Here is a 14,748-nt window from a genome sequence, read left to right as displayed (position 1 = left end):
ATCACCGCCACTCCGTGCAATTGTAATCAGATTCAAACTTTTTTATTTCAAAGCCGGCTTCTGCTCTGGATAAGCTTCAGTTTTGATATAATATCTTCTGCTGCCAGTATTTTACGCCCCGTTTCCGAGCATTCAAGCTATAAACGTCCGAGTTCAAAAATAACTACACCCCTCAAGTCTCTGTATTGTTGCACGCCACTGTCAAGCCCTGTCAATTTGCGTTGAGCAGCTAAACATGTGATAATAGTACTTAACTTCAGACAGACAGTCAGAACACACTAGAGCAATTGGTGGTTGTTTCGGGAATGAGCATCAGACTAGGCAAAGGCATACACCGCCCAACACATATCCTACTGGCCAGTATAACCTTAAAGTGAGAGTTGTCCTCCCTTGGTCGGTCATCAAATCTAATGTATATATAATTGCTTGAACGCGTCACTGTTGAACAAAATCCTTGTGATGGGACACTTGGTGTAGGTATAAAGGAACTAGAACCCAAAATTGCCGAATCTGATTGAGGTTCACCGTTCTGGTGGAAATAATGTATTTTCACTAAATGATTTATTGCATTTTTGGTTGTTGTATCCGAATAGTGTTCTGCTGTTTCAGGATTCGGACCTAATACATGATTTTGTTTAGCAACTTCATTTGCTGATCTTGGTTGAGTGGGGTCTGTATGCGAGTCATACATAACTTGCATCGCCACTGGTCTCTAAGAATTCTGTTCTTATCAGGTCCCTGAAATAGTAAACCATGTTTCCAAACCCAGCTAGTTCGTTGTTTGACTTTGGGTAGAAAAACTGCTGGGATTTGTCCCACGTTAGAGACGCGTCCCTCATTGGGATGGACAAATTCACCCAGGCGGATTGTGCTGTATCAGCTATAGATTGTTCGTAGACTGAACTAGCCCCCGTTTGCGAGTTGTTTTCTATCAAAGACATTTTGGTACTAAAAAAATAAACCTGTACGATTGATATTTTCAAGTTTAAAGTGATTGTTGTTAAAACTCGTCGGAGTCTATAATTCTACATCTCTTATACTGATAATCATATTTTAGGCTAAACCTCTTTTGGCTGTTATGCAGTCCATGCAGTCCATGCAGTCCGTCGCAACAGTGGACTGTCCGAGGTAATAGCACCGCGTTAACTGAGTTACAGCCTTTAATAACCAATAGACCGTGGCCGGATCAGCATTAGTACGAGAACTGCACAGGCCTGCGAATAACTTAGCTTGAGACTTTGTGGTTGTTTATTGATCACCCCCGTTCGAGAATAACGAAAGACTATCCCTAACAACCATGACCTACTCACCGCCAGCTAATGCTATATTCCTTATACTAGGTGTCTCTATCCTCTCGTACATCTTGACTAGGCGTGCTCGGCTTCAACAGAAGGTACAGAGAAGCTTCGAGGCCCCCGAAGCCCCGCCAAACACCAGCTCTGAACTGAGTACTGCGCTTGAGCAGAGCTTGGTGCTTGTTCCAGCTGTGCAATCCACATCAACACAAGGAGATCAACATTCACCATCCCATTCTACTATCCATCGACCGCTTAATGGCCCTATGTGCTTTCGCATATCTGGTATTCCTTTGGGGTGGAGTAGTGAAAATGTCAAGCAGGCGTTGAGAGATATCGACCCCATTGTCGAAACGGAGAACGCCGAACTGTCCGGACCTTTTCCAGACTGTTCTGACTCTTCACAATGTGCATTACTAAACTTAGATTTCTGTACTGATTACTTGACGTTCTCCGGGCCAAATGATGTGAAGCACATAAGTATTACAGAAGATGGAAAAAGATCTCAGCTTACTATCGACAAACACTTTTACGATTTGACGCCAATGAACAAGCCCGAAAAGCCAATTGTCGCAGAGTGGGTAAACCCATTCTACCTGTATCGATTGTATTCATACGTAAAGACGTTTCAAGTGCTGACATTGGTTCGGCGGTTAGTATAATTGCTATTACAGGCCTCGGAGGCCATGCTTTTGAATCTTGGAGAAGTCGAGCCTCCACCGATCGTCCCATCCACCGCCCAATGTGGATACGCGACTTTCTACCAGAGAAATTCCCAAATGCCCGAATAATGACATATGGATATGACAGCTGTCTACTCAATCCGAACAGGGCAAGAATGACAGATTACAGGCGTAACTTTACGCAATCTCTCCGTAATTCTAGACGCGATTGCTCAGTATGACCTATGCCCCTTCCATTGCCCCCATTAAACCTCAAATACTGCCCTCTATCCAATACCTATGCCCGTCGAATTTACAGGATCGACCAATTATATTTATCGGACATAGCATGGGGGGACTTTTAGTAATTCAGGTCGGAGTTCCTTCTTATTTCAATAAGTCAATGTCTAATTTGTTAATCATCAGATACTGGTGGAATGGAGTCGAAATTCACGGCAACATTCGCTTCGCGACTGTATTCGTGCTATCTTCCTGTTTGGCACACCTCACCAAGGACTTCTGACATTGGAGCTTAGCAAGATAGTGGATGACGAGTTAGATAACACCAAAGTCCGGGACTTGCTTGCCTAGTTAAAAGAGGGATCGGAATTTCTGGAGAATCAAAAAGAGTCTCTGACTGGGGTCTGGAACGCATTCAAAGGGAAAATTATCAGTTTCTATGAAACCGAACCGACAAATTCAGTCAAAAGGGTAGGAGTACTCACTGATTTAAACCTTATTTTGGGGACCATCAAATTCTGATATTAGCAGTTGGAAACCGGGCGATTTGATAGAATTGGGGGCCCTGTACAAGTGGTGAAACCATTCTCAGCACAGCTCTATCTCCCGGGAGAAGACTGCTTTCCCATCATATCCACTCATACAGACATGGTAAAATTTGCTACAGCGCAAGATAAATCGTTTCAGACTGTTGTTACGGGGGTGAAGGCTTGCCTTGGTGTGTAATTTCAAAAGAATACATATGCCATCGTTGAACCTCATGCATGAAGTGACTGATTTTCCAATAGCAAAATCAGATACGGATATCATCATCAGTCTCCTCGGGAAGTTAGCGAGTGTAGATGTCGACGAAGACTTTTAGATCAATCCCAACACGTGTCTGAGCCCAAAGAGCCCCGCCTAATGAATAATGATCCGGAGACATCTAAAGATGGTTTTTGGTTCTTCAATCATCTTGACTAAATAAGATGATCTAGGTAGGGGGGGGGGGGGTTACCGGCTTCTAATTGCCAATGGGCATTCTCGATTAAGTTACATTGCATCTCATTATGCACGGATTCATATGAAGAATTGGACAGGGATTGACTTGCTGCTATGCTTCTTCTACCGAACCCTTTCGTGTTTACCCTCGACAGATGCTGGTGGTAACAATGCCCGTGTTTTATGGACATTATTTAGACAGATCGTCAGCGGTTCTTCGAAGGAGCACCAACAGTCTCTCTTTGAGCTGTTCGAACAATTATATCCTACATGGACACAACCTCCTGGTCTCGAGTGAGATCAGATGGCAATCTAACCCTTCGAAGAATCTTGCGCATTTCTTCTCTTTCGGCCCCATGGGAAGCAATGGGAGTAGTCCTTCGAAAGCTGCCGGGCACCTCTCAGAATAGTGACCTTTATCAAGAGACTTCAAAAAGTGAAAAGTGCAACCTGACGCTGGTTCTTGATTTCGACAAACAACCTCGAACCGAGTGTCTTGAAATTATAACCAGTATACGTCGGTTGGGGGAGTTCCTGCAAGGAGATTACTTGACGGTCAAGGTACTCCTTACAAATCTACCGGCCATTTATGATCTTGAGATAAGCCGTCCATGGGAGGAGTATATTCACTATGATAAAGAAAGACAAGGTTTACAGAAAAGCTTATTCTAGGTGCATTCACATCAGCTAATGCGAAGCAGATTGTCTAAAAATGCTCCATGTACCAACCTCGCGGTATGAGACTATTTCCGCCCACCACGAGAGAATATTCCCCTGGTTGTGGGAGAATGAGGATTATCTTTCATGGACCTCTCTTGGGCCTAAGGATCCAGGCTTACTACTCATAGAAGGTAAGCCAGGCAGCGGAAAAAGCACATAACTTCGGTATTTAAAGGACAATCTCAATCCGTCCTGTGAACGCGATCATCAGTTCTTTCTTCTATAACGCCCGCGAAAATCCAGGGCGAACCCATGAAAACATGCTTCGAAGTTTGTTGTACCAAGTTCTGAAGCAGGATGAAACATTTTTCGTTCATTTCCAACGAAGGTATCGCGAGTCTAACACGGGGGCCGCTTGGTCTTTGGAGAATCTTAAGGCGATACTGAGGGCATGTAAAAAGCACCCTCTCCAACGGACGCTCTACTTTATTGTGGACGCTATCGACGAGTCCCATTTTGACCAACGTCACGAAATCGTTAAATTCCTACTCGACATATCGGGCGTGTTAGAAAATGATGCAGGCTGTGTGATCAAGTTGATCATCAGCAGTCGGCCAATTAATGAATTCCAAGATCAACACTACACTGGAAGGCGTATAGTCCTTCAGAATTACACCGAGGGCGATATCTCAAAATACATGCACTTTTGCCTCGAGCAACCAGAATTTGCAAACTAGAAGACCATTAAGGCAAAGATAGAGGACCACATCTTGAATCATTCACATGGAGTATTTTTGTGGGTACATTTGATCATGAAAGAACTGGAAAAATATGCTAGAATCGTCTCAACACCGAGGGAATTACTGATGTTCCTGAAAAGCCTTCCTAAAAGTCTCGAAGATTTCTATGAGCTCATACTGAAAGGATTGGAAGATGACAATCACAGTATGAGAGATAGGAGAGATGGAAAGCGAATTCTACAATTTTGTTTACTTTCTCACCGTGGTCATGTGGAGCTTAATGAGTTACATAACGCACTTGCGATACCTGGTCTGGGACAGGACCCCGAGCCCGACTTCCGCAACTGGCAAGAATTAGATCAATCGCCTGACATTTTAAAAAGGGTAACCCATTGTGCTGGAGGATTTATCGACATCATATAGTGTAAGTGTTAACACCCCGAATAATCCTTTGCTGCTAGTTCGTTCTCTCATTCATCGCGTTTTGCAGTAAACAATACGATTACCATCGCATAGATTATGCACCAAACAGTACGGGAGTTCTTTGAAAAGCCAGCTGAGTGTGTGATGAACTCGTCCTTTTATACCGCTAGCTCTCAAGATGCTTCGGCGATGATTATATTAACATGCATTCGCTTTATTGAAGTTCTTCATGAAGAAATAACCAAGGGTATGTCTTTTACTGAGGACATGCTGTGGGTCTCGGCGCATGGCGGAGATTTCCTCAAGTACCTAAACGAAAGAGCTTTCTTAAGGTTTTCGCTGGGGTACTTAGCCCATAACCAAGGATCCATCCCTCGTGAAAGTTTGAATAGATGGGAAGATTTTCTCGCCGCTCTTCGGAATAATCCGCTTTCAATCACAAATATGTTTTTTGTACGATTTACCGGCCTTGCGGCTACCCCTAAACACTTAAGGGACCTCAACGATTTGCTGCTACTTGGTGCAGAGATTGGATATGCTACAGCCGTTGGAATTTTGATTAGTGTCCCGGCGGAAATTGAGTGCAGGAACCTCAAAGATCAGACTCCCTTGCACCTGGCCGCTCGAGAGGGTCACTGCTCAGTCGTGAACGTATTACTGGATGGTGGCGCGTCCTTGCACACTAAGGATAGGTCGGGAATGACGGCCCTACACCTCGCAGCTACGAAAGGACAAGGTAATGCTATAAAATTATTAGTACACCGCGGCGCATCAGTCAATGCCGAAACCTGGTTGTGTACAACTGCACTACACGTGGCAGCTCAGGCTGGTCATGAAAGCATCGTTGAATTTCTGCTTCAGCATGGTGCGGACATCGAAGGCGCCGATGCCTGCGGATTGAGACCATTACATTTGGCCGCGATCGGTGGAAACAGTGTGGTAGTTCAGCATCTTATAAGGCAAGGGGCATCTATCAAATCACACAATCGTTATGGATACAGCGCTATTCATGTCGCACTCTTGTACGGACAGGTGGCAGCTTATAATTATCTCGTTGATGTCGGGTTTAGCAACCAAGAACCCGAAGGAAAAGAGGATTTGAGCTCGCTATTTTCGGCTGTTGGTGATTTTCGCACAGAGACCTTTCAATCTGGCCTCAATGCTCTACATGTTGCAGCCCTCTATGGACACGACACCGTCGTAGAATATTTGGTAGCGCACGGAGTCGAGGTTGATGTTCGCAGTCAATACGAATATTGTGCCCTCCATCATGCCGCTCAAAATGAGCATGAAGCTGTCTGTCAGGCGCTCTTAAGGCTTGGAGCGAGCGTTGGAGTTCTTGATCCAACTGGGAAAACTGCACTTCATTTAGCGGCTCAAAATGGCCAGGAGCGGCTCTGTGTAATATTTCTTCGTCTTAATGGGGTCAATATTGAAGCTTTTGACAACGTAGGAACCAATGCACTGCACTCGGCGGCCCAAAATGGACATGATAATGTTTGCCGCCTGATTTTGGATCATGGTGCCAACGTCAACATTGTTGATCGAACTGGAAAGGATGCACTTCAATGGGCGGCTCATAATGGCCATATAGATGTCTGCCGTGCGCTCCTAGACCGAGGGGCCTCTATCGAATCGCACGACCATACCGGGAAGGGTGCCCTTCACCATGCCACTCAGAATGGCCATGATGACATTTGTCGCTTACTCGTGGACCGGGGAGCATGTATACACCATCAGGGCGAGGAGGACTCCGCTCTGGCTCAATTAGCCACTCGGAATGGCAATGGACACATGATAGATGACTACAATCTTCCTTTCGTAGGCGATCGATCGATTCCCTTAATTTTGGATGAGGTTCAGTGGGTACCGGCTACGCGTAACCTGACTGGCATAGAGTATTATATGAACCTTCACCAGGAAATCATTACTCAATCATATGGGGAGGAGAGTGAAAGGATTTCGTCCCACGACGTTCGAGAGGATCAGTCTGTCGATGATTTATGGTGGGAGGTAACAGATCAATCAGAAAGCACGGAGGTTGGAGATGATCCTTTGCATGGCAATTTGGCGTTTGGGGGTGGTGGGCGCGTAACGGTTCAAGAAAACCAAGATGAACCTGACGGCGTCAGTCAGATCCACCCCGTAGCAGAAGACTACATGGAGTGGGATGGATATAATACAGGTGTACCCCGCTTGGAGCCGCTGGCCGACCCGCGACATATTCCTGATTCCGTGGTTATGGTTACAGGAGTGCACGCAGACCGGATCTACCAAGATAAGTCCGGAATATGTGCGCAGCTACACCGGGCAGCTCGCCTTGGGGATTCAGGTCGTTGCTTAAACCTTTTAAACCAGGGAGCCTATGTGGGGTACCAAGATAGCGATGGACTCACCGCACTTCACTATGCCGCACAAGATGGTAACTTGGAAATATGTCGAACTCTCTTGATCGCCGGGGCGGACTTAAACACGCAGGATTGTAAGGGATTCATCGCTCTTCATTACGCAGCCCAAAATGGGCATGTGGATACCTGTGATCTTCTGGCCTCGGGGGTGGGCAATATAAATGTAGGTGTTCTTCACCTTGCAGCCCGGAATGGCCACGCGGAAATATGTGCCACCCTACTGGCCGCGGGAGCGGATGTAAACGCAAAGACTCCTACTCACGGACTCACCGCTCTTCATTATGCAGCGCAAAACAGCCATGAGGAAATATGTGGTACTCTCATTGGCGCAGGGGCGGATGTCAATAGAGGGACCGATGATCGACACATCCCTCTTCACTATGCAGCGTATAATGGCTCTGCAGATATATGTGCCAGGCTACTGGTCGCAGGGTCGGACGTCAACGCGAACGCTGATGGGGAAATCACCGCTCTTCATTATGCAGCGCAAAATGGCCATGTGAACATATGTGTTACTCTCATGGGCGCAGGGGGGGTGTGAATAGAGAGACCTATGACCGACTCACCCCTCTTCATTATGCAGCCTACAATGGTCGTGTAGGTATATGTCGCCAGCTACTGGACATGGCAGCGGATGACAGTGCAGGAGATCCGAGGGGACTCACCCCCCTTCACTGTGCAGCCTTAAGCGGGTATATGCCTATCTGCAGCACGCTCCTAGATAGGGGGGTGAATATGTATCCAAGTGCTGGGTCCGGCACTAGCGCGCTTCACTGTGCAGTACACAATGGCTCTGAAGTGCTGTGTCGTTATCTTGTAGACCACGGGGCTGAAGTCAGATGGCGTGACCAGACAGGATCCACTCCCCTTCACATAGCAGCTAGGCATGGCTTTGTGAATATTTGCAAATATCTTCTAGATACCGGAGCCAATGCTCGCGATAACGAAAGTTTAGGATTCACTGCGCTTCACTGTGCAGCTCAAAATGGCAGTGCGGATATATGCCTGATGATCCTGCATGCGGGAGTGGATGTAAATACTCAGGCGCAAAATGGTCTTACTCCTCTTCACTGTGCGGCGGGAAATGGTCATGCCAACCTTTGCAACGTGCTTCTGGAATATGGTGCGAATCCCAATAGCAATGCTTACAACGGATCTACCCCCCACCACCACGCAGCCCAAAAGGGCCAGTTCAATGTTACCACCACTCTCTTAAATGCTAGAGCCGATATTAATCATGTTGATCAATATCGGGTTACAATTCTCCATCACGCCGCAGATCATGGCACTTTGAATATTTGTAAAGGGTTCCTGATGTTAGGCGCAGATCTCGAGGCACAAGATATTAATGAACTCACCGCCCTCAGTTATGCAGTACGCAAAGGTCATACTGCTGTTGTGCAATACCTGTTAAGTGCCGGAGCAGATTTTCGTGCAACTGACAACCTGGGATACACTGTATTTCACCAGGCAGCAATGAACGGTTCTTGGGATATCTGCAGGAATCTCTTGTATGTCGGGGCTGATTTCAACAGTCAGGCAAACGACGGAACGACTGTGCCAGGCTGCGCAGCACAAATGCGTTATGACGAGCTCTATGAATTCTTGGCTACCGCCGATACATCTGCAACGAAAGATATATTATCCGCCTCACTTCAAGAGGCCGCCGAGAAGGGCTATTTGCGTTATTGCTATTACCTTCTTGAAGCAGGTGCGGATGTTCACAGACGTGACGAACGGAAATACACCGCACTCCATAAGGCAGCCGCTGAGGGACATAATGTCATTGTTCAGTGTCTCCTAGATGCTGGTGCCGATGCTGATTCGGTAGACGCTGAGGGAAAATCACCTGTTGATCTAGCGTCGGAGCGTCGTTTTAATTCAACAGCACGCATTCTCAGTTATCATAGGAATTCGGTTCGTAAGGATGGTGGGAGGTTGAAACATGAGGCAAAGGTGAAATATCCAAGACAATTCGCTACGACGAGGGATGTAATGGAGGGAAGGAGTAGTATAGGAGAGGGGAGTACAGCTCAGGCTAGAAGAGAGGGTTTCGTAGATCTGCAGGAGATGATTGTAATAAATGAAACGGATGGAAGGGATCCGGAACGGTTACAAGGCAGGTTTAGTAGCAACCAGGCGGGAGATGAGATTATAAAGGATTGGTTGAAACGTTGGTACATGAAGCAAAAATTCCGTATGTCGAAAAAAGGGAAGGAAGTGGACAGATAGTTTGGTTCTTGAGTCACAGTATATAGTAGTTCTAAAACCTGTCGTACTATACATACATGTATATATTATGAGTTATAGAATGTTAGCTAAAACACACTGTTGTATGGCTAATTTTGTATCTTGCTTGTGTAAAAATGTGTGTTTGGAATTGACTGCAATCTGATTCAGTTGGTTACTTCTTAGGGCCTGAGTAGTAGCTAGGTGTTTAGAAACAACCTTCTTGCCAAATCTGTCGTGCTATCCTTGACCTCGCGCGAATACTAGCTGTAACGGTTAGCTAGGTAAGGGGTAGATACTATATAGCCCAAACCGCATAGTTCGATATATTGCAAGCTGGGCCGCGGTGGGCGGCGGCGGTGGCGGCGGTAGCACGTATTGGCTAGGCGTGGGGTCGGTGGTGGGGATGAGGGCTGGACCCTGGGGGGGGGGGCAGTGGAGACGTGGTGGTGTGTTTGCATGAGAGATACTCCGATATCTTCGAATTCCTTACATGGAACGCCTGAAGGGTTTATTCGTTTTTTCCCGCCCCCAGATACATGTAGCCAAGAGGGATATCTTCTGCTTGATTGTATATACAATACTGATACCCGATGTTTGACCAGCAGCACTGCGGACGCGGGGTGCGTCATCGACCATCACTCGTAATGTCAAGCATCGTGTGGGAAATCATAGGCCATCACTCGGAAGCCAAGGCTTGGCATTTGTTGGAATTATGTTGCGAGCCTAGGAGCAATGTCCTAATCATATGAGCGTCACCATATATGTCAATATGCAGTCATATATAGACTGTTCTAGGCACAATATTCTTGTATAAATAAGGGCTTTATATGCCCAAGGTATTATCCCTTCGTCTCTTAAAGCTGCTACATTATTATAGAGGGATTAAACTTGTATGGGAGATCTGTTATTTGATAAGGGAAGATAACAAGATTGTTAGGAAAGCCACACAGATTTGCTTTTTCTTGTGGTGGCAGCAATTAACTGACAGACGAAGGGATGGTCACATAAGCAAATCAAGCAAGAAAGCCAAGTTCTTCCGGATTATTTATTATTTATTATTCCGTATTACCATTTATTTCCAACACCATTACAAGGGGTATTTGGATCGTGCAATTTGTGTAGTGAAATCTTGGAGTATGCTGTGTGGCTTCAAATATCTCTGGTACAAAGTTTGGAATTGCTTTTCGTTAAACCTACCGCATTCTCATAACCACTGGGGTAGTTATAACTGTAACTCAAAACTCACGGTCGGCTAATTATCCCCGAAATACTTTCACCTGTCTCATCAACTCACTTCAGCAAAGCTCTAAGAATAAGTACAAAAAGCAAGCCCGCGGAAGACTCACCCTACTATATATGACACTCCGACATAATGGGCATTTCACTAAACTGTTTCCGAATATGGCGCTCTCGCGAATCCCTAGGGTATCGCAACAGCTCTACTCACTTCAATGAGTAATAGGATCGCGCTTTGGAAGAATATAAGGCCATACTTCGCATAGAATCAGATGTCCACAAGGCAAGAGCACTATATTTACAATCTCACTATAACAGATTAGACACTCCGCATTTACAGTCAACCCAGTCAGACCCTCAGGCCAGGGCCAAGCGCCTTCCTCTCGGCCGGCCACAGCGTCCCTAAGTCGTAAATCTCGCTGGATTTCTAGTATGACGGTCAGTGCGTTGCCGACCAGCTCCTGATGTTCTCTCCCGAATCTTTCATTGTCGCCAAGCCTCGTTCTGCTGAATATAGTAAGGAAAGCTGACGCATCCTCCGCTGCCTGACTGAGGTCATGTGTGGCAGCTGATTGGGGGTGCCTATGAGCTATCCCCTGTACCCACGTGCCGCATAGCGTGAGGGACAGGTATAGCACTGCGCGGTGAAGAAACAGCACTCCAGTCCAAAGCATCTGGCACAAAGAATAAAACATCAGCGTTATACAAGGGACGGCCCTTGTATAAAGGTGATATACCTTTGATTTACAGCGAATGAACCCTGGAAGAAGGTGGTCCTGGAAATATCCATAGCTCAACCGAAGAAAGGTGTAGTCAAACTTCAGGTACGAATTCTCTTTCACAAACCACGAAATCCATGCTGTGGCCAAAAAGAGGAACAACAAACGGTCGAACATTGTGTCTACTGTGTCTGGTGTCAAGTCTGCATAGGTGGAGGATTGCATTCGAAAAGCAAACTGCGGCGGTGATGCCCGTAGAATGCGCGCGATATCGAGCCATGGTAAGTCCATCATATTTTCCTTCTGACAAGCAGCATCATGCATTAGCAGAAGGGGCACCGCTGTCTCTTCGTATAATTCTTGTAGCTCTTGAAGGCGCTTTCGGTGGTAGCCATCGCCTATGTGGTCAGCTTATCTTAGAGAACTAACCTACATAGGAGCTTGTGAGGGGCAGGCTAGGGGCATTTGTAACACTGTAATAAGTTCGGGATGAGTTACTTAAATGGTATCCAAAGCAGAAGGCGCTGAGTCCCAAGATAAACTTGAATTAATACTCAATCCCCTCGACGATTCCCAAAACAGAAACCCACCTCGTCAGTCCTGCAATGCTCACGAAGGCAATGCTAATTGTTTTGCTATGGCCCTGCACATAAAGCCACAACGTGGCTCCAAATATTCTGGGCAGTGGAGAGGCTTTCTGCGGCATGATTTTGCTGGCGGCGTGGGTTGGGGAGTTGGAGTGCTTTCCTAGCTGGGAGGGGGTTTTTTGCAGGGGATTTCCCGTTCTTAAGCGGCGTAAATATTCGGAGAAATTCATAGAAGGTAGCGGTTCATTGCTTCCAGCTTTGAATAGTTGTGGTGTGCTATGGTGTAGGTAACTGCGGGGAGGACACCTCCATTGATTCACAGACACAAGGTGTCGAGTTCTGCGGAGACGCTGAAATATCTTGGACATTCGATTATTTCAGTATCTCAGTATAACTACTCTAGGTAGAGACCGATGGTTAAAGGGTAACGGTAAACTGATGGGTTAAGGCGGGGTTAAGGCTGCTAAGTAACCGCCTGAGTCACGTGACATTCTAATTTAAGCACCACTGCGAAACCCTAACCCAAACCATCGGAGAGACACACGGTTAGTGCGAATTGGTATAATAAAACTACTTGTAACCGTATGGTAGCTGTGATCTTTTGAACACGGTTGATGTTCATTCTCCCATTGGGCTGATACACCTATATCTACCCAAAGGTCAAGGGTCCTTTTTTGATAGTAGACCTCATGTTTCCGACACCGACTCTACCTTCTCTTACATGGTCTTCAGGTATACACTACGCCTCTTTCGGACACTTTGACATTTCTCCAGGAGGGCTTAAGGTACACTAGACCCTTTACAGACCTACCATAGCCTCCATTCACCTTTTGAGGGCTGGTTGACGTCATGTTCCGATTTATGACTATCTACCCCGCACCCACCAAGCTCGCTACTCTGTTGCCAGTACTTTGGCAAACTCAAGCGTCGACATCCTACCTCTTAGTGGACTCGTATTACATTCTCAAATCACTGACTTTACCACAAATTCTGGCGCTTGTTCTGACGCCTCCTGGGACGCTGTAGTACTGGTTTACTCAGGAAGTCGGTTCACTCAGGAATTTCATGAGTGAGCCGTTTACTCAGGAAGTACAATATATACCGCAACGTCACCAGTCTCTTCAGGAAGCACTTAGCTCACTCATGAAGTGCTCGTAACCAAGACCGCCTTAAGTCAATTTCCATCAACTTGTATCAATCCCCACATCTCGGGCTTCCTGGTTAGTAAAACGGCAAAAATGGAGGGTACTACAAGTCAACTAGCAACTGGTTAATACAGAGAGTATAGGGGCAGTGCAATTATCTTCCTCCAGGGCATTTTAGGCTTTAAGACTTTAAATACCTCAGAAGAACCTCTCTCCTGGACGTGGCGGCCCACCATTGATACCACCTGGAGGAGTTATGTTCCGTAATAGCCAAGAAATCCTGGATAAATCAGCCACTCATGGGACTTCCTGAGTGAACCGACTTCCTGGATAAACTAGAACCAGACTAGGACGAGAATAAACGAGGACGACGTACCTTTAGGGTGATTTGAAACCTCGCCTGGAGCGCCCTCATGGACCACACTGGATGTGAAATATGTCCCGGCACACGTATAAATAGCAGTAGTCACCGATGGTCAAAACAATATCCTCCTTTGATTCGTTTCACCACGTACAGACGAGTCGTAATACGGTCAGCCTACAAACGCCTTCCAGGACGTCGCCTTACATACTATTGGTAGATTTGCTGCCTACTAGGATGCCTCCTCCGACCTCGATTTACTGCCTATTTGAAGAATTTCCTGTCAACTTCAGGTGCCCGTGACGCCTGACACCGCTTTAGAATAACCCCAGGACAGTACGATATCCCAGGGAGCACATCAGGGGTTTGGCGCTAGGAAATGTTTGTCACTAGGTACAACTACGTACCTCAACTACGCGCAATGAAGTCATCCCCGAAATCTCATAATAGTGAATCACTCACCAGAAGAGGTTTGATGGATGCAAACCATTAGGGCGACTTCAGTGGTGCGCTCTTTTGTCCAGAGAGTATGTGGAATCGTGACTTTAATCAGTTACACGCTTACCATTAGCGAAATTATGTTTCTCAGACTACTCTTTAATTTCCTGATTCTTCACATTTCATCTTTAAATTTTCAACCTTTAGCAGGTTAGTCCTTATAGGCCTCCGCACCTTGTGAACTGATTGGCGGTTTCTAGGACATGGGTTAAACCTATTTTCGGGTGTCACTTGGCGCAGAGCGCCAAGAATTCTCGACATGCTTCGAAGCTCCGAGAGGAAACATTGGTTGATTGATTGATTGTTGATTACTCATTTCCGGATTTTGCTTCTGTATAGAAGTAACCAAGAGAGAAATCCATTATTCCGAGATTTAATTACTACACGCATCTCGATCATTGGCCCGAGTGATCCCTGGTGATCTACGCTTCCGAGCACCCTTCCAGTCACAGGATGCTGAACTATTTTCAATATAGGCCATCCCTCAAAGAAACTTCGACCAAGCTTGTAATATCGGAGAATTAGTTTTGGTTGTGCACCTAATCCGAGTATCAAGTTGAT

The 14,748-nt window shown here is 46.2% G+C and overlaps 5 protein-coding genes across 5 annotated transcripts; 4 read left to right on the top strand and 1 right to left on the bottom strand.

The window, feature by feature from the left end:
• Window positions 1-1,297: 1,297 nt before the first annotated feature.
• Window positions 1,298-3,059, top strand: LAJ45_04123 (uncharacterized protein; the record flags this gene model as incomplete). The annotated part of the gene is made up of 7 exons (XM_046113704.1): window positions 1,298-1,872; window positions 1,953-2,193; window positions 2,306-2,330; window positions 2,384-2,432; window positions 2,632-2,668; window positions 2,729-2,915; window positions 2,986-3,059. The coding sequence occupies 7 exons, from the start codon at window positions 1,298-1,300 to the stop codon at window positions 3,057-3,059; spliced, it is 1,188 nt and encodes a 395-aa protein (XP_045972806.1).
• A 1,099-nt stretch (window positions 3,060-4,158) lies between these two features.
• On the top strand, window positions 4,159-4,575 carry LAJ45_04122 (uncharacterized protein; the record flags this gene model as incomplete). Its single annotated transcript, XM_046113703.1, has 1 exon — window positions 4,159-4,575. One exon carries the CDS (start codon window positions 4,159-4,161, stop codon window positions 4,573-4,575), a length of 417 nt encoding a protein of 138 aa, XP_045972805.1.
• A 75-nt stretch (window positions 4,576-4,650) lies between these two features.
• On the top strand, window positions 4,651-7,950 carry LAJ45_04121 (uncharacterized protein; the record flags this gene model as incomplete). Its single annotated transcript, XM_046113702.1, has 3 exons — window positions 4,651-4,962; window positions 5,111-5,138; window positions 5,225-7,950. 3 exons carry the CDS (start codon window positions 4,651-4,653, stop codon window positions 7,948-7,950), a joined length of 3,066 nt encoding a protein of 1,021 aa, XP_045972804.1.
• An 83-nt stretch (window positions 7,951-8,033) lies between these two features.
• On the top strand, window positions 8,034-9,641 carry LAJ45_04120 (uncharacterized protein; the record flags this gene model as incomplete). The annotated part of the gene is made up of 1 exon (XM_046113701.1): window positions 8,034-9,641. The coding sequence occupies one exon, from the start codon at window positions 8,034-8,036 to the stop codon at window positions 9,639-9,641; it is 1,608 nt and encodes a 535-aa protein (XP_045972803.1).
• A 1,256-nt stretch (window positions 9,642-10,897) lies between these two features.
• LAJ45_04119 (uncharacterized protein) lies at window positions 10,898-12,302 on the bottom strand (the record flags this gene model as incomplete). Its single annotated transcript, XM_046113700.1, has 6 exons — window positions 10,898-10,918; window positions 10,988-11,080; window positions 11,135-11,551; window positions 11,615-11,994; window positions 12,095-12,120; window positions 12,187-12,302. The coding sequence occupies 6 exons, from the start codon at window positions 12,300-12,302 to the stop codon at window positions 10,898-10,900; spliced, it is 1,053 nt and encodes a 350-aa protein (XP_045972802.1).
• Between the last annotated feature and the right edge of the window lie 2,446 nt (window positions 12,303-14,748).

This window comes from Morchella importuna (genome assembly GCF_003444635.1).
Source record: "Morchella importuna strain M04M26 chromosome Unknown Morimp01GS010, whole genome shotgun sequence".
In the NCBI taxonomy this organism is placed as follows: domain Eukaryota; kingdom Fungi; phylum Ascomycota; class Pezizomycetes; order Pezizales; family Morchellaceae; genus Morchella; species Morchella importuna.
The sequence above is the reverse complement of the archived record's forward strand: the minus strand, read 5'-3'. Positions and strand labels throughout refer to the sequence as shown.